This window comes from Oncorhynchus keta, chromosome 15 (assembly GCF_023373465.1).
Source record: "Oncorhynchus keta strain PuntledgeMale-10-30-2019 chromosome 15, Oket_V2, whole genome shotgun sequence".
NCBI lineage: Eukaryota > Metazoa > Chordata > Actinopteri > Salmoniformes > Salmonidae > Oncorhynchus > Oncorhynchus keta.
Window position 1 is genome coordinate 35,982,918 of NC_068435.1, and position 22,106 is coordinate 36,005,023.

General features: G+C 44.6%; 1 protein-coding gene across 1 annotated transcript in view; it reads right to left on the reverse strand.

Annotated features, from left to right (window-relative positions):
* Positions 1-22,106, reverse strand: part of LOC118394862 (insulin receptor-like) — an 89,387-nt gene that overhangs the window by 11,208 nt on the left and 56,073 nt on the right. Inside the window, exons 5-20 of the mRNA XM_035788466.2 lie at positions 16,526-16,665; positions 16,264-16,408; positions 15,729-15,943; positions 15,262-15,388; positions 14,808-14,923; positions 13,981-14,112; positions 11,779-11,946; positions 7,237-7,435; positions 4,463-4,755; positions 3,896-4,035; positions 3,101-3,260; positions 2,794-2,896; positions 2,143-2,210; positions 1,657-1,886; positions 596-706; positions 135-297 (exon numbers count right to left, since the gene is read on the reverse strand). Of these exons, the coding sequence (XP_035644359.1) occupies positions 135-297; positions 596-706; positions 1,657-1,886; positions 2,143-2,210; positions 2,794-2,896; positions 3,101-3,260; positions 3,896-4,035; positions 4,463-4,755; positions 7,237-7,435; positions 11,779-11,946; positions 13,981-14,112; positions 14,808-14,923; positions 15,262-15,388; positions 15,729-15,943; positions 16,264-16,408; positions 16,526-16,665 (2,510 nt within the window). The remainder of the gene's footprint in view (positions 1-134; positions 298-595; positions 707-1,656; positions 1,887-2,142; positions 2,211-2,793; positions 2,897-3,100; positions 3,261-3,895; positions 4,036-4,462; positions 4,756-7,236; positions 7,436-11,778; positions 11,947-13,980; positions 14,113-14,807; positions 14,924-15,261; positions 15,389-15,728; positions 15,944-16,263; positions 16,409-16,525; positions 16,666-22,106) is intronic.

Here is a 22,106-nt window from a genome sequence, read left to right on the forward strand (position 1 = left end):
ATAATGGGTTTAGAACAACCTACAGGAACGTTGTGTAGCAAAATCACAAAAAATGACCGTCATAAGCAAAATAAGGTAATATTGATCATTTTTGGTTTATCATCCCAGCTCTTGTGTATATATGTGTAGTCTACCTCCTATCTTGACAGTGAAGTCCTGCGCCACCATGCAGTTCCTAGCAGCCAGGTCTCTGTGGACAAACTTCTTGGCGTTGAGGTAGGCCATGCCGTCTGCTATCTCTGCTGCCATCTGAATCATCTCCTTCAGAGTGGGGGGCGGGCGCCCTGTAGGGTTATTCTGTAAAAAAATAAACAATAAAACATTTATTAATAAGAGGGCTATTTTACAAAACATGGGGGCCACAATAATTCTAGGTTGCATCCCAAACGGCACCCAATTCCGTATAGCATGCACTACTTTTGACCAGGGCCTAGAGCTCAGGTCAAAAGTGCACTATATAGGGAATCGGGTGTAATTTAGTCTCGCTCTGGCCAGCAGAGTTGGTCAGCCAGCCAGCTAGAGACAGTGCAAGACTAGTCTGGTTTCCAACAAGACACAAGGGGGCAGTAGAGTGTGTGTGTGTGTGTGTATGTACCTCTGAGTCCGGGCGGAGGCAGCGCAGGTAGCTCTTCAAATCACCGTGTGTCATCAGCTCCATGACAACAAGAGTGGGCTGGCCCTTAGAGACCACACCCATCAGACGCACCTGAGGGAATATTTTGTTTACATTTACATTTAAGTCATTTAGCAGACGCTCTTATCCAGAGCGACTTACAAATTGGTGCATACACCTTATGACATCCAGTGGACCTTACTTGCTTTGATTCTTGAACTGTGGCAGCTACCAACCTACTTTTTGAAGACAATTCTACTATTCATGATCATGGTATGTGGTGGTCTCACCTTCCTCACCAATAGTTTGCGTCGGGAGGCTAGCGTCAGTCTGTTATGTCTGGAGTATTTATCCTGTCTTATCCAGTGTCCTGTGTGAATTTAAGTATGCTCCCTCTAATTCTCTCTCTCCCTCTCCTCCCAGAGGACCTGAACCCTGGGACCATGCCTCAGGAACTACCTGGCCTGATGACTCCTTGCTGTCCCCAGTCCACCTGGTCGTACTGCTGCTCCAATTTCAACTGTTCTGCTTGCGGCTATGAACCCTGACCTGTTCACTGGACGTGCTACCTTGTCCCGGACCCGACTCTCTCTCTCTACCGCACCTGCTGTCTCTAACTGTGAATGCTCGGCTATGAAAAGCCAACTGACATTTACTCCTGAGATGCTGACCTGTCGCACCCTCTACAACCACTGTGATTATTATTATTTGACCCTGCTGGTCATCTATGAACATTTGAACATCTTGGCCATGTACTGTTATAACCTCCAACAGCCAGAAGAGCACTGGCCACCCCTCATAGCCTGGTTCCTCTCTAGGTTTCTGCCTTTCTAGGGAGTTTTTCCTAGCCACCATGCTTCTACACCTGCATTGCTTAATGTTTGGGATTTTAGGCTGAGTTTCTGTATAGTTCTTTGTGACATCGGCTGGTGTAAAAAGGGCTTTATAATTTTTTTTTATTGATTGATCCTTATTACAAGCTGCTAAATGACAAAAATGTAAACGTAAGGTGGCATCCCCTATAACCTCTGTAGGCCTCTTACCACATGGTGGCAGGTGAAGCCCTTCATGACGGAGGCCTCGTTGAGGAACTCTATTCTCTCTCTCAGACTGGCCGACTCGTTGACCGTCTTCACCGCCACACTTGTCTCCGGCTCTCCCTTCACGATGTCCTTGGCGATGCCCTCGTAGACCATGCCGAACGAGCCCTGACCCAGTTCACGCAGGATGTTGATCTTATCTCTGCCCACCTCCCAGTCGTCTGGCTCGTACACTGCAGATCACATCACACACACACAGTCAATGGCTGGACACTACTAGACAGTAACAATCAAGTCTTGTACATTCTACATCTCTGATTCTCATAGACATCCACCATAGTGCTAATGTTGTGACAGCTAGTATGTGTCAGTTGTCTATTTACATGGTATACTAGTTTGAACATCAAAATCCAGTCAGCTGCGCTTTTAAACAGAAGTATTCACAAAGGTCAGCTGAGAACAAAGAATATTATTATAATGTGTCCTTACTGTCAGCAGCACTAAGGTACTCTGGGTTGGAGGATGTGTAGAGGGGTCCAGAGGGGCCCTGGGTTTGCCTTGAGGGAACACAAGGAGGTAGGGGTTAATAATATATCATGATTATACACTCGAGTGCCCAAAACATGACAGACTGACCAGATGAAAGCTATGATCCATTATTGATGCCACTTGTTAAATCCACATCCATCAGTGTAGATGAAGGGGAGGAGACAGGTTAAGGATGTTTAAACCTCGAGACAATTGAGACATGGATTGTGTATGTGTAGCATTCAGAGGATGAATGGACAAGAAAAAAGATTGAAGTGTCTTTGAACGGGGTATGGTAGTAGGTGCCAGGGTGTACCGGTTTGAGTGTTTCAAGAACTGCAACGCTGCTGGGTTTTTCACGCTCAACCGTTTCCAGTGTGTATCAAGGCTTGTAGTAAGTAAGCATTTCACGGTAAAGTCTACACTTGTTGTATTCGGCGCATGTGGCAAATAAAGTTTGATATGAAGAATGGTCGGTCCCCCACCCAAAGGACATCCAGCCAACTTGAATGAAATCAAATGGAAATTTAGAACACTATTAGTTGAGTCATGTGTTAGTGCTGGGCTGTAAAAAAAGCCTATAAATACAACTGGTGTACGAATAATACTCACTTCTTCTTGAACATGAGGAATCCTCCCGCTGTCATCAGTATCAGCAAAACGATAAAAATGACTGAACCAATGATAATCTTCAACATGTTGGATGGATCCACCCCTAAAAACACATCGCCATGGAGAAAGTCAGTTATGGTCACATACAATTATTTTCTTAATTTTACTGTGCCTCGGTGTGCTCTAATGTTTAGGAGATTTAGGCCAGGTTTCTGGTACTGCTAATGTAAAAGCTGCATATACAACTTATATTTGATTGATTCACTGATTGGTCAAGCTGTCTGTGGTGTGTGTGTATGTCTCTTACGCAGGTCTTCTACATAGAAGTGCGTGGGGTCAGTCCAGGAGCCGTTTCCTGCCAGCGAGGTGGCTCGGATCCTCACGGTATAATTCCCAGGATGCACCACTCTCAGCTTGCAGCCCTCCGACTGCTGGTACATCTTCCTGGACACACAGTGGTGCAGCTCCTAGAACAAACACACACTTTACTTTAATTTATCTGCATTGTAAGAGGAGAGGAATTGGAGGGGACAGGAGAAGGGCTGAATAAGCCACTTAAGATATATATTTTTTGTTGATTGATTGAGAAGAGGAATTGATAAAACAGGCCATGCGTAATAATAGACTTAAGATTGGGAGCAAATAGAATAGAATGTCTGTGTGAATCAGATGCGTTTTGAAATCATTGCATATAAGCCAATAATAAAACTAATGACCTGATTTGAGAAAAACATGTTTGTGCAATAACTATTATTTGAGAACCACCGGAGTGATTATGTTGTTTTCAACATCAGCGATGACTATGGCCTTTGCAGCGTTTCCATGGTAATGAAAACACAGCGCTGATGCAACATCGGGCTATTATTACTTTTCCATTAACGGTCCTATTCACTAAATGAGAGCACAGAGAGACTGTATTATATTAAGTGAGACTATAGGGCACATCCAGTGTTCAGTATTTGTCTGTTTGTGTGTGCGTGCATGCATGCGCCTGCTTGTGTGTGTGTTTATGCTTGCGTACCTGTGTGTGTTTGCATACGTGTGTGTGTGTGTGTGTGTGTGTCTGCTTATGTGCCTGCGTGTCATGTATGAGAGCTCTCACCTCTGTGTCTCCCAGTCTCTTATAGTTGACTTCATACAGGATGATCATGCCGTTGGGGGCATTCGGCTCAAGCCACTTAATATGAACTGTGTACTCAGTCACGTCATAGCTGATGGGCCCCACTATGTCATCTGCTTTGTCTGTAGACAGGATACACAAGGTTTTAAAATGGCCTCATTACTATCCTACTACTACAAACATCCTTGGTCTAGAAATACTGTGCAAAGGTAGACAAGAAATCATCATATTAAACTGGTTTATTACTTCTTACAGTGGTTTCTTAAAGGGATACTTTGGGATTTTGGTAATGAGGGCCTGTTTCTACTTCCCCAGAGTCGAAATCACTTTTTATGCAAGCAGATACCACGGACTTTACGTTAACGCTAGTTAGCATTGGCTTGCGAAACTACGTCCAACTTTCTTCATACTGGACACAGAGACATCAAAATGGAATCCATGAGTTCATCTAACTCTGGGAAAGTAGATAAAAGGCCTCATTACCAAAGTATCGCTTTAAGTAGTGGGTGTGCGTGTATGTGTAGTGTACTAGTATGTAGATAGCCTCACCCTCAGGCATGGTGCGAGCTGAGACGAAGGCTGCCATACTGCAGCGTGAGGGGTCTGTGGGGTGGTTGCAGGCCAGCACATCGATCTGGTACGAGGTAAAGTGTCGGAGGCCGGAGATGACCGTAGACTCCTTGGAAAACACTGTCAGCTGGATTTTAGTGCTCTCCACTCCATTTGCATCATCACTGTCTGGGCCGCGGGTGGCGAAACCTTCGGACAGGGTGGTGGGCGTCGCCGCGAATGACGGCAGCGTCTGATTGGCTACGCCCATGGCGGAGCGGCGCTGTCTTGGTCTTGGAGGGAATGAGGGATAATCAATTAATTAATCAAATCAATAATTTATTTTATTATAACAACTATTTGCTATATATATCACACCATTATGTTGAGTTTATTGCTACTGGGTAGGTTGCTGAGTCGTATTCATAAGGCACTAAATGAAATGAGGATTCAATTAGCCTTGAAGAAAAAATAACTGTTGTGTCCCAACAGTCTCTCTTTCCTCCTGTGAAGTGTGCACTCGTTCACTACTCCCCATACATTTCAAAGCATGCCCGCCGGTGTAGACATGGGCTAGAAAAAGTTTCCATGTCAGTCATTTCTTTTCAAATCCATGAACACCGGGAGAAAGGAGAGATTATTGGGACGCAACCCAGCCCTGTGTTATCCGAGTTGGATGATGTGTGTTGCTGGGGAAACAGTATGCAGGTAAAGATCGCTCAGCTTGTCTGACAACAGGAAGGGAAGGGATGGCGGTACAAATGATGAATGACGACAGCTTACCTAAAACACATTGTGAATGTGTGTGTGTTAGAGGTCGACCAATTATGAATTTTCAACGCCGATCCCGATTATTGGAGGACCAAAAATGGCCGATATCGATTAATTGGATGATTTTTATATATATATTTGTAATAATGACAATTACAACAATACTGAATGAACAATGAACACTTTTATTTTAACTGAATATAATAAATAAATAAAATCTATTTCGTCTCAAATAAATAATGAAACATGCTCAATTTGGTTTAAACAATGCAAAAACAAAGTGTTGGAGAAGAAAGTAAAAGTGCAGTATGTGCCATGTAAAAAAGCTAACGTTTAAATTCCTTGCTCAGAACATATGAAAGCTGGTGGTTCAATATTCCCAGTTAAGAAGTTTTAGGTTGTAGTTATTATATTATAGTTATTATAGGAATTATGACGTGTCGACTATTTCTCTCTATACCATTTGTATTTCATATACAAATATACATATTGATTATTGGATGTTCTAATAGGCACTTTAGTATTGCCAGCCTAATCTCGGAATTTGATAGGCTTGAAGTCATAAACAGCGCTGTGCTTCAATCGCAGTAAGGTTTGAATGACTGCTTACGAGCATGCTGCTGTCTATCACCGGTCAGTCAGACTGCTCTATCAAATATCAAATCATAGACTTAATTATAATATAATAAACACAGTAATATGAGCCTTAGGTCATTAATATGGTCAAATCCAGAAACTATCATTTCTTTCAGTGAAATACGGAACCGTTCCGTATTTTATCGAGCGGGTGGCAACCCTAAGTCTAAATATTGCTGTTACATTGCACAACCTTCAATGTTATGTAATAATTCTGTAAAATTCTGGCAAATTAGTTCACAGTTCGCAACGAGCTAGGCGGCCCAAACTGTTGCATATACCCTGACTCTGCTTGCAATGAATGCAAGAGAAGTGACACAATTTCACCTGGTTAATATTGCCTGCTAACATGAATTTCTTTCAACTAAATATGCAGGTTTAAAAATATATACTAATGTGTATTGATTTTAAGAAAGGCATTGATGTTTATGGTTAATGCACTTGTGTTATATCATCACCTGTTGGCGAAGTTGAAGTAGGCTGTGATTCGATGATAAATTAACAGGCACCGCATTGGTTATAATCAACGCAGAACAAGCTAGTTAACCTAGTAATATCATCAACCATGAGTAGTTAACTGGTGATTATGTGAAGATATCTTATAAAAAACATTCTAAGTTTAATGCTACCTAGCAACTTACATTGGCTCCTTGCTGCACTCGCGTAACAGGTGGTCAGCCTGCCACAGTTTACTCGTGGATTGCAATGTAATTGGCCATAATCGGCGTCCAAAAAGGCAGATTACCGATTGTAATGAAAACTTGAAAATCGACCCTAATTTATCGGCCATGCCGATCGGTTGACCTCTAGTGTGTGTACATGATGTGTTATGTTATGTATGCCGGTTCTTTTGTACCCTGATTACACAATTAACTAATTATAATTTATACAATAAAGACTTTGACTGATTGATTTATCAATCAATCGATATCAATCAAATGGATTATATAAAGTCCTTTTTACATCAGCAGTTGTCACAAAGGGCTTATACAGAAGCCCAGCCTAAACCCCCTAAGAGCAAGCAATGCAGATGTAGAAGCACAGTGGCTGGGAAAAACTCCCTAGAAAGGCAGGAACCAAGGAAGAAACCTAGAAAGGAACCAGGCACCGAGGGTGGCCAGTCCTCTTCTGGTTGTGCCGGGTGGAGATTAGAGTATATGGCTATTAAAGCCAGATCGTTCTTCAAGATGTTCAAACGTTCATAGATGACCAGCAGAGTCAAATAATAATCACAGTGGTTACAGAGGGTGCAACAGGTCAGTTGGCTTTTCATAGCTGAGCATTCAGGTCAAGACAGCAGGTGCGGTAGAGAGAGAAATAGAGACATTTGTCCTTGATTGATTGACTGAGGTAGATGTCATACGTACTTGGGCTCGAAGACCTCGTTGTGAATGTAGTTCTCGAAGGTCTTGCGGTACTCTGAGTCCTCTGCCTCCTTCTTCAGCTGTTTGTCTGTTTTGGGACAGGCACAGCAGCGGCCACCCTGCCCCTCATCCTCAGTCTGGTTCCACTTGGCCTCCTCATCACTGTCCACTTGGGTGGGCACCCGTGACGGCAGCTTCATACCTGAAGGGAGGGAGAGACAGAGTCAGAGGCAAAGACAGACAGAGACACAGAGAGGCAGAGAGAGAAATAGACATACAAAGATAGAGACAGGAGGAGACATACAGAGAGAGGCAGACAAAGATGGAGACAGAGACAAGCGCACAGAGACAGGCACACAGAAACAGGCACACAGAGACAGGCACACAGAGACAGGCACACAGAAACAGGCACACAGAAACAGGCACACAGAAACAGGCACACAGAAACAGGCACACAGAGACAGGCACACAGAAACAGGCACACAGAAACAGGCACACAGAAACAGGCACACAGAGACAGGCACACAGAGACAGGCACACAGAGACAGGCACACAGAAACAGGCACACAGAGACAGGCACACAGAGACAGGCACACAGAGACAGGCACACAGAGACAGGCGCAGGCAGAAACAGACAGGCGCACAGAGACAGGCGCAGGCAGAGACAGGCACACAGAAACAGGCACAGAGACAGGCGAAACAGGCAGAGACAGGCACACAGAGACAGGCACACAGAGACAGGCACACAGAGACAGGCACACAGAGACAGGCACACAGAAACAGGCACACAGAGACAGGCACACAGAGACAGGCACACAGAAACAGGCACACAGAAACAGGCACACAGAGACAGGCACACAGAAACAGGCACACAGAAACAGGCACACAGAAACAGGCACACAGAAACAGGCACAGAGACAGGCAGAGACAGGCACACAGAGCCGGGGGAGCCTGTCATTAATTGTCAGCAATATCTTTGCTGGTTGATATACACCTACTCTGACATTATTCCCCTACAGACTAGTGTTGTCTAGACTCCTGACTGTTTGGCCGAGTGAGTGGGAGTAGAGGAGAAGACATTAAAGTAGAGCATGTGTGTGTGCCACAGAGTGAGTGGCTGCCACTTGTTAGAAGGCCAAATCAGGTAAAGAACTATTCCATCCACCTCAATCACAGAACTTCACAGTCTCGCACACCCTGACCTTTCAACAGTGTTTTCCAAGTACATGGAGTAACACATAGAAAACATAGCCAGCCAGGGTGTTCCGGACTGGGGTGAATTTCTTTTGTAGAACGAGCTCTATTTTGGTGGCCTCTGGTACATTCTAATGCCTTGATTCTATTCGAAATACACAACTAAATCATTGAATACTTTAACGACTTTACCTCCCAGATTGGTAAAATTAGGTGTATTATTGAGAAAAAAAAAGAAGAGACTTCACAATTAAAATGACTGAAAATGTATGAATTCAGCGTGTTAGTTGTTTTGGATATTGTAGGCCAGTGGTATTCAAAGTCGGGGTCGCGGGGAAATTGCAGTCGGGTCGCCTTTTTAGGTGGGGGGGGGGGACATAAAATTAAGAGTTCAGATTATTTCATGGGACAATATACAAATGTTATTGAGAGAGATCATTTGAAAAATTGTACTTTATTGAGTAAATGTATTGGACATGATTTGGAAAGGCACACACCTGTCTATACAAGGTCCCACAAATGACAGTACAATGTGAAAACCAAGCCAGGAGGTCAAATGAATTGTCCGTAGTGCTCCGAGACAGGATTGTGTCATGGCACAAATCTGGGGAAGGATACCAAAAAATGTCTGCAGCATTGAAGGTCCCCAAGAACAGAGTGGCGTCCATCATTCTTAAAATGGAATAAGTTTGGAACCACAAAAGAAAAATCCTAGAGCTGGCCACCTGGCTGAACTGAACAATCGGGGGAGAAGGGCCTTGGTCAGAGAGGTGACTAAGAACCCGATGGTCACTGGTATAGACTGGGTGACCAGTCAGGATCGAGGGAAAGATGAACAGAGCAAAGTGCTGAGAGATCCTTGATGAAAATCTGCTCTAGAGTGCTCAGGACCTCAGGCAGGGGTGAAGCTTCACCTTCCAACAGGACAATGACCCTAAGCACACAGCCAAGACAACACAGGAGTGGGTTCGGGACAAGTTTCTGAATGTCCTTGAGTGGCCCAGCCAGAGCCCAGACTTGAACCCTATCGAATATCTCTGGAGAGACCTGACGATAGTTGTGCAGCAACGCTCCCCATCCAACCTGACAGAACTTGAGAAGATCTGTAGGGAAGAATGGGAGAAACTCCCCAAATACATGTGTGCCAAGCTTGTAGCATCATATCCAAAAAGACTTGAATCTGTAATCACTGCCAAAGGTGCTTCAACAAAGTACTGAGCTAAGGGTCTGAATACTTATGTAAATGTGATATTTCAAAAAAACTGTTTTTGCTTTGTTATTATAGGGTATTGTGTGTAGATTGAGGGGGAAAAAACAACTGAATCCATTTTAGAATAAGGCTGTAACGTAACAAAATGTGGAAAAAGTTTGAATACTTTACGAATGCACTGTAGTCCGAAAGATTGGTCTTTCAATTTAGTTTGTGTCAAAAACCTAGGAAGAAAGGTTGTTTCAGATTCCCTGTTAAGAAACGATTTTGGGGGCCTCCTGGGTGGCGCAGTGGTTAAGGGCGCCAGCTGTGCCACCAGAGACTCTGAGTTCACGCCCAGGCTCTGTCGTAACCGTCCGCGACCGGGAGGTCCGTGGGGCGACGCACAATTGGCGCTGTGTCAAGAAGCAGTGCGGCTTGGTTGGGTTGTGTTTTGGAGGACGCCTCTCCCGAGTCTGTACGGGAGTTGCAGTGATGAAACAAGACTACAATTGGATACCACACAATTGTTGAGGGGAAAAAAAGGGGGGGGGTATTCATTTTGTTTTCATAATTTATCTGCAGATAATCGTCAAAAAGCAGTAGTAGTCTATCATTACGCAAATTAGGGAGCCAAATGAACGTCCCTCAAACCGATGCGTTCTAGTTCCGTGCCCCTAACAAATCCGATCAAACAGAACAACTCATCACTAGGCTACACTGCACAAGTCACTTTAGCAGTCACTGACAAGTCTTCACGGGTTTCGAATCCGAGGAAAATACAAACAAGCTCTTTTGTTTACTTGTTCCGATGCTATACCATGGACATTATAACAATAATGAAGTGGATTTCAACTCATCGTTACCACTTACATTACATGGGAAGTGTAAATTCACTCACAGGAGACATTGAAGAAACATCATGGTCTCCCTCCCCCATGAAAATACATTTGACTGCAGCCAACCACAGTGTACAAAAATAACACAGGTATCGAGAGGCGGGACAGACAGCAGACTGACAAACCAGCGGTTTCTCTGTCATCGCCCACTTTGTGACTGACAGGCACCTGTCCTACCAATAGATCACTAGATTATGCATATCGTTCGGGAGAAGCCTATACAGACTCTTCTGACTTGGGATTTGAAAGTTTTAAATGGAAAGAAACCTAGTTCATTTATGATGTGGAAATAGTAGCCGGCTTTACAACTAATCTGTTATCGCCTATTTAGACGTTTATGGAAAACACTGCCTTTCTGGCAGTAGTCCAATAGAGTAGAATATTCCATCGAAGAAGACACTCACACTCACCTTTCTGGCAGTTGTCAAACTAATGATAGTTGTTAAACTAATGATGATAACTATACTGAACAAAAATATAAACACAACATGTATAGTGTTGGTCCCATGTTTCATGAGCTGAAATAAAAGATCCCAGAAATGTTCAGTACGCACACATTTTTTGGGGGTGCACAAATTTGTTTACATCCCTGTTGGTGAGCAGTTCTCCTTTGCCAAGATAATCCATCCACCTGATAGGTGTGGCATATTGAACAGCTTGACCATTACACAGGTGCACAATAAATGGCCACAAAAATGCCAGAGATGTCATAAGTTTTGAGGGAGCGCGCAATTGGCATGCTGACCGCAGGAATGTCCACCAGAGCTGTTGCCAGAGAATAAAATGTTCAATTCTCTACCATAAACCACCTCCATCGTTTTAGAGAATTTGGTACGTCCAACCGGTCTCACAACCGGAGACCATGTGTATGGCGTCGTGTGGGCGAGCAGTTTGCTGATGTCAACGTTGTGAACAGAGTGCCCCATGGTGGCGGTGGGGTTATGGTTATGGTTTGGGCAGGCATAAACTACGGACAACGAACACAATGGCATTTTATTGATACCGTGACGAGATCCTGAGGCCCATTTTTAAGGTATCTGTGACCAACAGATGCATATCTGTATTACCAGTCATGTGAAATCCATAGATTAGGGCCTAATGAATTTATTTCAATTGACTGATTTTCTCATATGAACTGTAAACTCAGTAAAATCAATGGAATTGATATTTCTGTTCAGTATACATGATGCCTATGAACCACCTTTCTGATTGAAGTTACATTTGTAGAATAGAATAGAATTGAACAGTCTCTCTAAAACACACCTTTCTGACAGTAGTCAAATTTGTAGAGCTCGCTGGCCTCAGGCTGCTGCTGACAGTACACCAGGTAGTGAGTGATGTTGCCGTTGGGGTCCGTTGGGGGCTTCCACTTCAGGATGATCTGAGAGGACGAGTTAGATGATGAGATGGGGTCCAGGGGCACGGACGGTTCTGGGGGAGAACACAGATACATACCATACGGGTTACTAATGTCTATGACAGAGAAACTCAAATCTGGACCTGATGTCCAGTTCCACTGCTGGTTTTCATACCTGCCTTCGAATCTGAGACTGATTCAAACTTGGGACATCAGGTGAGTGCAATTAACTACCAGGTAAAAAAAAGGTCCAAAATCAGATTTGAATATCCCTGGTCTATGATATAAACCAACTCAATTCTGTTAGTGCAGGGGTATTCAAATCGTGGCCTTGAGGTCTGTACACTGCTGCTATGTACTCATTCTTCCTTGCTAACCATTGAAGAATTTTAGACTGAGTGTACTCGGGCCAAATAACCAATCAACTAACTACTGGGGAGGGTTGAGCACCAGCAGTCCTGCGTAAGTCAATGCCCAGACATGAACTCCCCTTTATTCAGTCAAATAACAATATGATAATAATAACAAAAAGGTTCACAGTCTTCGATACGCTTATTTCTAAATAACCATAGTGTATGTATCAGCAGTTGAAGGGGGAGGGGTAAAAACCCCAGGGTGAGTGACTGACAGGACAGAGAGTACCAGGCATCACTGTCTGTACCGGTGTGTGATTACATTCGGTCTGTGACCGATGATAATGACGGTGACACCTACAGGGTACAGGTCAGACCACATTGTCAGACTCTGTTAGAGAACAATGAACAGTAAGTCTAATGACAGATTCTCCTCTCCATGGTGTGTGTGTGAGCGTTTGTGGGGGTGACGGAGTCGTGACACAGGACAGGTGCCTGACAGGCGAGGTGGGTGAAACTAGAAAAACCAGAACACCGTGGAGAATGCACGCCACCCTCCAGCCAGCTTGTCGATAGTGCTGTGCCAGCTGCTATGACTTTAGAGAACAAAGATCATGTTTAATGAAAGCTTCTCCTAGAGTGTGGTTGATGGAGTCATGACACAAGACGGGGTGAACCCAGGTTCGGTTCAACCTCCACAAAGACAGAGAGACAGAGGTCGCCTGGATGCCAGCCAAACATAATGTGACAATGAGTGACATGGACTTGGCAATAAAGCGGAAACAGATGTGGGACCAGGCTAGAGACGAGAACGGTGAAACTGTAATTACAGTAGAACACTGTTTGAACTGCAACTAGAACACCCTTGACATGCCTGCCCGCCTCCGAAGGTTGTGTGCCAACTGTGGCCTCACACCAGGCTGCGTGGTGCGACGAGGCGGCACTGTAATGTGGTTTATCAAGAAGGAAGGAGACAACGCACAACAAGTACAAAGGAAGCCAGTCAGACTAACTTAGACACCTGTCTGTGTTCAACCCTAAACCACAGCCTGTCCTCTGGAGACACACAGTGACACACACAGTGACACACACACACACACACAGGGAGATCTAAATGCACGCAGGGTGACACACATACACAGACAGACACACACACACACACACACACACACACACACACACACACACACACACACACACACACACACACACAGGGTGACATCAGATTCATGACCTCAGCTTGTGTGACTTCAGACATTGGGCACAAAGCAGAGACACAATGAGACTGGGAGGTACAAGTAGCACTCCTGTCTCATCATCATTTCCTTCCTCTTCCTTGTTCTCGTGCCATTAGCTATGACACACCTCAGCTAACAGTCGAGGTGAAGCAGAGGACAACAGCCAATCTACCAGCTACTGTAGCTCTTATACCACTTATCCTAACCAGGGGTGGTCAAATCCTACCTTTGACTCTGGAGAACCTGCTAGCCAATTAATATATTCGATAGTCCACTCACCAGTTGGTCTGATTAAGGGGTTGGGGGAGGGGGGTGAGGGCTTGAGATCACCAGTGAGAATGAGGAGTCTTACTCACAGAATTGAATGAAGAACTGTATGGTTGCGTCACAAATGTCATCCTATTCCTTATATGGTGTACTACTTTCGACCAGGGTCCATAATGGTCAGAAGTAGTGCACTATATAGGAAATAGGGTGCCATTTGAGAGGTAGCCAATATCTCAATAAAAGCTCTTACTGGTGGCGTTGGTCCTGACGTAGATGATCTTGCTCTTGGCCCCGAGGACCTGGTGTTCATCAGAGGCAGAGAGCTGGGTCTTGACCATGATGGCGTACTGCGTCCAGGGCTTCAAAGACAAGATCAGGGTACCTGGAAGGAACAATAGTATTGGTACATGTTGCAGCACAGACACTATTGAGCGAAACACTTGTTGTTCCTACAGTGAATCGGGGTACCTGGAACAATATTACTGGGATGTGTTGCAGCACGGACACTATTGAGCAAAACACTGGTTGTTCCTTCCTTTCTACTACAGTGATCAGTATGTACCTGTACTGTATGCTGAAAGTTGTCAAATATGAATGGCTAAGCAGCTAAAATAATTTAACCGTCCGTCCATTCTGTATAGTTAGACAGATTGACAGAAAGGTGACACTCATGATAGATTAAAGATAGACTCAGCTAAATGCAAGACTTCGCTCTCACACAGTCACACACAGCATCATCGCACGTGCAAGAGTTCATGCTGTTACAGCATGGTAGCCAGGGAACCAAAACATAGGAGAAGTTGAGCCTCTCACTTCAACGCTCTTAGTTGTGGAAATTGACCCACGTATACTCTTTACTTTCTGCAGTTACGTCATATTGCTGATTCTACCAACTATCAACTGATACTATCAACTGAAACCATTGTTTTGTCCATTTTTATTCATTCACATTTTGGGGCATCATGTCTTAATAAACATCATATTTCTGCATCCAAACCTCCATTTTGGATTTCCCCCAAGATTTTGACAGTGTACAGGCATCTATCCATTCCAATACAGAAGAGAATGAAACGTTACCTGGCTCCACCTGTGGGTTGCCCTCTGTAGCCCGGGCTGGAGGATCCAGGTCAACTATTACCCAGTTAGAACCACACGCGTCCTGGCCGTCAAACTCTGTCACGTTGCGGTAGGGCCTGGGAGAGGGGAGAGACACAGAATAGCATAGATAAGAAATAAGGAGACACACATACTGCTCCAAAAAGGTCGTTAGAAAGGAGGAATTGTACTAGGCTCCAGACTACATTGAATATTCTGCAAAGTTCTTCAGAAAGGAAGTGGTTAAATGGTATTAAGTTCCTAGGGACGACTGTTTGTGGCCCATAGTGTACGGATACAATTAAAACTCCACTTCTCTGGAAACTGCTCATTCCCAAAAGTAACTTGAGGGCTTTGGACTCCAGCTGCCCTTCTGAAAAATGATTTCAGATGGCACAGTCATGTCCGACACACACACACAAACGTGTGTACTTACGCTTCCTTGTAGAAGAGCATGAAGCCCAGCAGGTCTCTGAAGTCAGGAGGCCAGAACGGTTCCCACCTGATCACGATCTTATCATGTGTGGCACGCACCTGAGTGAACCTTAACTCCTGGTTCTCACCTGAGAGAGTCACACACACACACACACACACGATATGGTCAGTACCACACTGTCCTAGGTCTGTGACACACCACAGACGTACGTACGTGTGTGTGCACAAGCATGTGTGTGGGGCGGCAGGTAGCCTTGCGGCTAGAGCGTTGGGCCAGTGATGAAAAAGGTCGCTGGTTTGAATCCCCGAGCCGACTAGGTGAAAATCTGCTGATGTGCCCTTGAGCAAGACACTTAACACTCAAATAAAAAAAAACATATATATATATATATAAAGTGTGTTCATCTCTGCAAATGTATGTGTTGGCGTTCATGCGCGTGTGTGTACTCGAGACTGTATGCTCCTTACAGGAGGCCTGGTCTCCATTGGTCTTGGATACGATGTCGTTCTTGTGCTGTCTGTCTTTGGTGCCTGTCACCTCCTCCATCTTGCGGATCTCTGACATGCAGAGCTTAATGTTGAGTTGAAAGAACATGCGTCCCTGGAGGATGGTCAGGTTGTGTTTGTTCCAGTCCCACAGCTGACGCAGGTTCTGGTTGTCTAACGCATAGAACGAGTAACCCCTGGGGAAGAAACAGACACCAGGGTTGGGGTCAATTCCATTCAAATTCAAGTCAATTCAGAAAGTAAAATCAAATTCCAATTCATTAAATATAATTGGAATTGGAATTCCTGTGTACTTTCTGAATTGACTGGAATTGACCCCAACCCTGACAGACACATTATACTGATGTATTTTTAAGTGTATTTTAAGTATTACTGACAGATATAGTTTAGAATATGAGAGGAGGAGGAGTAAGAGGAGCAGAAAGAGAAAGAAGCGAACTGCAGGGCATGGAAGAAGAAAGTTGGAGGAAGAGGGCGAGAAGGAAAGTCAACTTACCCGTCTATCAGTGTGTCCCCTCTGATGACCTGTAGTTTGCGGAGGAAGGAGAGAGAGACGAGGGCGTAGGAGCGCCGGACAGTCAGATACCCTGTTATCTCCTCCAACTGACCAAGGTTAGCCTCCAGCTCTGCTGCTATGTTATCTACACACGCACACAATCAAATGATTATTAACTTAGAAGGAACTTTGGTTACAAGCAGGGGTGACATAATGACACACACATACACTTGTAAATTAGACAAGGGCTCAGAATACTCACTTCCCCCTCTGAGGTTGATTTCCATGCTGCCGTTGAGCACGGTGCATCCTCTCAGAGCCTGTGCTGCTGTCACAGAGTCCACCATCTTCTGGCCCATACACACCTTAGGACACAGCCCAGCACATGGAGTACAGATTAACCTGCAGGAAGAGATAGAGAGAGCACACACATCAGATAGGGATGAGGGGAAAAATCCATACAGTAGAGAATATTATTTTTTGCAATTTTATTTTGATACTCTGACTCCAAGTACCTATTAGTAAAAAAATAGCTAGGTAGTTAACATTAGCTAGCCCTAAATCGGCTGTACCTGCGCCAAAACTACAGATTGTTTTCAAATGTTTGAAATGGTGTGCCAACATGTTAACACTTATCTCTAAAACTCGTTTTCTCATGGCTCTCTCTTGTTCCTCAGCAGCAGACATATAGTGAGCAATATGTTTGGAAAATCGGATCACAATAAAACCACAGTACATATAGAGTCGTGAGACACATAGAACCGCAATACACATCGTATCAGCACCTAAGTATCGTGATAATAACATATCGTGAGGTCCCTGGCAATTCCCAGCCCTAAGGTCATACGGTACAAACACACACAAGTCAGAAAACTCACTCTTGGGGTAGACACACAGACTATCACAGTCAGAGTTCACATAGTCACCGAGTTCGACTCACAGGAGGTGGGAACCACTTCACAGACATAATCAGACTCTCACTTGGCAGTACACGCACGCACACACACGCGAGCAGAGTTTGCCCAACAGCTACTCTACAACCTCAAGTCACCTCACGATGAATTGAAGGAAGTAGGCAATAAGCTACGGTGCCCTCATCTACCCCTCAACCTTCCCAGAGAGAGGGAGATAGGATGAGAACGAGGACTACTCTATAACCTAACAATGGAGTTAAGTTCAATCTTTCATAAGAGAGAAGTATACAATGTCGTACGCCCTGATCGAGCCCTTCAACCTTCAAACACAGAGCCAAACCATTCACGATGTGTCAAGGTAGTTTTTATGCCGACTGGTTTGAGGGGTGAGAGAATGATCTAGTCTAGTGAGCACACAAGCGCGCGCACACTCACTATGTTATCCACACACACGCACACACTCTGGCAGCTCCATCGAGGAAGAGGACATTTGTCTTCCAACCTTTGTTGTTGGGTTCAGTGTGCGTTTCTCCTAGGGCTGTGTCCGACTAACGTAAAACGTCTCTCTATCTCTCTCTCTCAGTCTACAGTCAATCACGGATTACAAAAAGAAAACCAGCCCCGTCACGGACCAGGATGTCTTGCTCCCAGGCAGACTAAATAACTTTTTTGCCCGCTTTGAGGACAATACAGTGCCACTGACACGGCCCGCAACTAAAACATGCGGACTCTCCTTCACTGCAGCCGACGTGAGGAAAACATTTAAACGTGTCAACCCTCGCAAGGCTGCAGGCCCAGACGGCATCCCCAGCCGCGCCCTCAGAGCATGCGCAGACCAGCTGGCTGGTGTGTTTACGGACATATTCAATCAATCCCTATCCCAGTCTGTTGTTCCCACATGCTTCAAGAGGGCCACCATTGTTCCTGTTCCCAAGAAAGCTAAGGTAACTGAGCTAAACGACTACCGCCCGTAGCACTCACTTCCGTCATCATGAAGTGCTTTGAGAGACTAGTCAAGGACCATATCACCTCCACCCTACCTGACACCCTAGACCCACTCCAAATTGCTTACCGCCCAAATAGGTCCACAGACGATGCAATCTCAACCACACTGCACACTGCCCTAACCCATCTGGACAAGAGGAATACCTATGTGAGAATGCTGTTCATCGACTACAGCTCGGCATTTAACACCATAGTGCCCTCCAAGCTCGTCATCAAGCTCGAGACCCTGGGTCTCGACCCCGCCCTGTGCAACTAGGTACTGGACTTCCTGACGGGCCGCCCCCAGGTGGTGAGGGTAGGCAACAACATCTCCACCCCGCTGATCCTCAACACTGGGGCCCCACAACGGTGCGTTCTGAGCCCTCTCCTGTACTCCCTGTTCACCCACGACTGCGTGGCCACGCACGCCTCCAACTCAATCATCAAGTTTGTGGACGACAACAGTGGTAGGCTTGATTACCAACAACGACGAGACGGCCTACAGGAGGTGAGGGCCCTCGGAGTGTGGTGTCAGGAAAATAACCTCAAACTCAACGTCAACAAAACTAAGGAGGTGATTGTGGACTTTAGGAAACAGCAGAGGGAACACCCCCCTATCCACATCGATGGAACAGTAGTGGAGAGGGTAGTAAGTTTTAAGTTCCTCGGCGTACACATCACAGACAAACTGAATTGGTCCACACACACAGAATTGTTCCACCCACACCTTAGGAGGCTGAAGAAATTCGGCTTGTCACCAAAAGCACTCACAAACTTCTACAGATGCACAATCGAGAGCATCCTGTCGGGCTGTATCACCGCCTGGTACGGCACCTGCTCCGCCCACAACCGTAAGGCTCTCCAGAGGGTGGTGAGGTCTGCACAACGCATCACCGGGGACAAACTACCTGCCCTCCAGGACACCACACCACCCGATGTCACAGGAAGGCCATAAAGATCATCAAGGACAACAACCACCCGAGCCACTGCCTGTTCACCCCGCTATCATCCAGAAGGCGAGGTCAGTACAGGTGCATCAAAGCTGGGACCGAGAGACTGAAAAACAGCTTCTATCTCAAGGCCATCAGACTGTTAAACAGCCACCACTAACATTGAGTGGCTGCTGCCAACACACTGACTCAACTCCAGCCACTTTAATAATGGGAATGGATGGGAAATGATGTAAAATATATCACTAGCCACTTTAAACAATGCTACCTAATATAATGTTTACATACCCTACATTATTCATCTCATATGTATACGTATATACTGTACTCTATATCATCTACTGCATCCTTATGTAATACATGTATCACAAGCCACTATAAACTATGCCACTTTGTTTACATACATTACTGCACTCAATACCATCTACTGTATCTTGCCTATGCCGCTCCGTACCATCACTCATTCATATATCTTTATGTACAGATTCTTATCCCCTTACACTTGTGTCTATAAGGTAGTAGTTTTGGAATTGTTAGCTAGATTACTTGTTGGTTATTACTGCATTGTCGGAACTAGAAGCACAAGCACTTCGCTACACTCGCATTAACATCTGCTAACCATGTGTATGTGACAAATAAAATTTGATTTGATTTCAGTCTACTCACAATACCCCATAATGACAAAGCAAAAACAGGTTTTAAGAAATGTTTGCAATTTTTGTATTTTTTTTTAATCTACTGAAATATGACATTTACATAAGTACCAGATCCTTTATTCAGTACCTTGTTGAAGCACCTTTGGCAGCGATTACAGCCTCGAGTCTTCTTGGGTATGACGCTACAAGCTTGGCACATTTGGGGAGTTTCTCCAATTCTTCTCTGCAGATCCTCTCAAGCTCTGTTAGGTTGGATGGGGAGTGTCGCTACACAGCTATTTTCAGGTCTCTCCAGAGATGTTTGATCGGGTTCAAGTCCGGGCCACTCAAGGACAATCAGAAACTTGTCTCGAAGCCACTCCTGCGCTGTCTTGTCTGTGTGCTTAGGGTCGTTGTCCTTTTAGAAGGGGAATCTTCGCCCCCAGTCTGAGGTCCTGAGGGCTCCATTCGACTTTCCCTCAATCCTGACTAGTCTCTCAGTCCCTGCTGCTAAAAAACAGGTTTCCTTCAGATGTGACACTTGTCATTCAGGCCAAAAAGTTAAATCTTGGTTTCATCAGATCAGAGAATCTTGTTCTCATCGTCTGAGACACTTTAGGTGCCTTTTGGCAAACTCCAAGTGAGCGGTCATGTGCCATTTACTGATTAATGGCTTCGGTCTGGCCACTCTACTATAAAGACCTGATTGGTGGAGAGTTGCAGAGAGGGTTGTCCTGATGGAAGGTTCTTCCATCTCCACAGAGGAACTCTGGAGCTCTGTCAGAGTGACCATCGGGTTCTTGATCACCTCTCTGAACAAGGTGCTTCTCCCCCGACTGCTCAGTTTGGCAGGGCGGCCTGCTCGAGGAAGTCTTTGTGGTTCCAACCTTTTTCCATTTAAGAATGATGGAGGCTACTGTGATCTTAGGGACCTTCAATGCTGCAGAAATGTTTTGGTAACCTTCGCCAGATCTGTGTCTCGACAAAATCCTGTCTTGGATCTCTACGGACAATTCCTTGACCTCATGGCTTGTTTTTTGCTCAGACATGCACTGTCAACTGTGAAACCTTATATAGACAGGTGTGTGCCTTTCAAAATCATGTCCAATCAATTGAATTTACCACAGTTGGACTCCATTCAAGTTGTAGAAATATCTCAAGGATGATCAATGGAAACAGGATGCAACTGAGCTCAATTTCGAGTCTCATTAACAAACGGTCTGAATTCTTATGTAAATAAGGTATTTCTGGGGGTTTTTAATATAAATTTGCAAACATTTCTAAAAACCTATTTTCACTTTGTCATTATGGGGTATTATGTCTTGATTGATGAGTGAAAAAAAATCATTAAAACCATTTTAGAATAAGGCTGTAACGTAACACAATGTGGAAAAAGTCAAGGGGTCTGAATACTTTCTGAATGCACTGTACATTAAGGAACTATTGTCATTGTCAATGGATGGACTCTTCACTTGCTGTTTGAGGTGAAGAAAACATTACTTGAGAAGCTCCACAGCTCATTAGTGGTGGTGAGTTAAGACAATCAGAAATACTATCAGATCCACAAATGGGCACATTTATAGGCTCACATTTGTGAGCAGACCAGATAGCCCAGGCCTACTTCTATGCGTAATCAGGTGCGCGTCCTTACTCAATAATGACATGAGCGCTCCAAACAAAAGAAAATTTATGAATTTACAAAAGTCTAACTTGAATTCCATAAACCAAATCTTGTATCGGTACAAGTGTCCACTCCAACAATGAGAACAGTAAACGACTTTAATAATAATGTATTGAATGCATTAACAGAAATTACCATAACCCAACCAACATTGTACATTAGAAATTATGGGAATTAACAGTAAATGTACTACTGGTGATATATGCAATGGAGAATTGATAGACTTTACAATCAAAGGGAAAACAATTCACACAATGAAGTTATGAAACAATGTGCATGAATTGGCTGGAGAGAGTGCATTCTGGAGAGAGACACGCGTTGTGAATCTTAGCCACACTCCCCTTCTTCTTGGACTCCGCCATCTCCGTTGCCTCTGCAGTGGATAAGCCCACTGAGACAGGCGCAAATCAGCCAGGTGTCTTGTGTGCCCCCCCAAAAAATATATGCGTTACTGCTCGATTTAAAAAAAATATTGGCCGATTTATAGCCTATCGACCAAACAATCGTACAGTCAACTAAATGGGGTCAGGTCTAGTTTCTTCCTGCAGCATTTGTAGCATATTTTCATGGAAACGTGTGTCCATGTGTGATTTGCCAAAACTAATACGCGAGGAGTGGCGGTATGTGGTGTTGGATAGAGCAACACTGTTGTAGCACCAGCAAATGACCACAGTATATA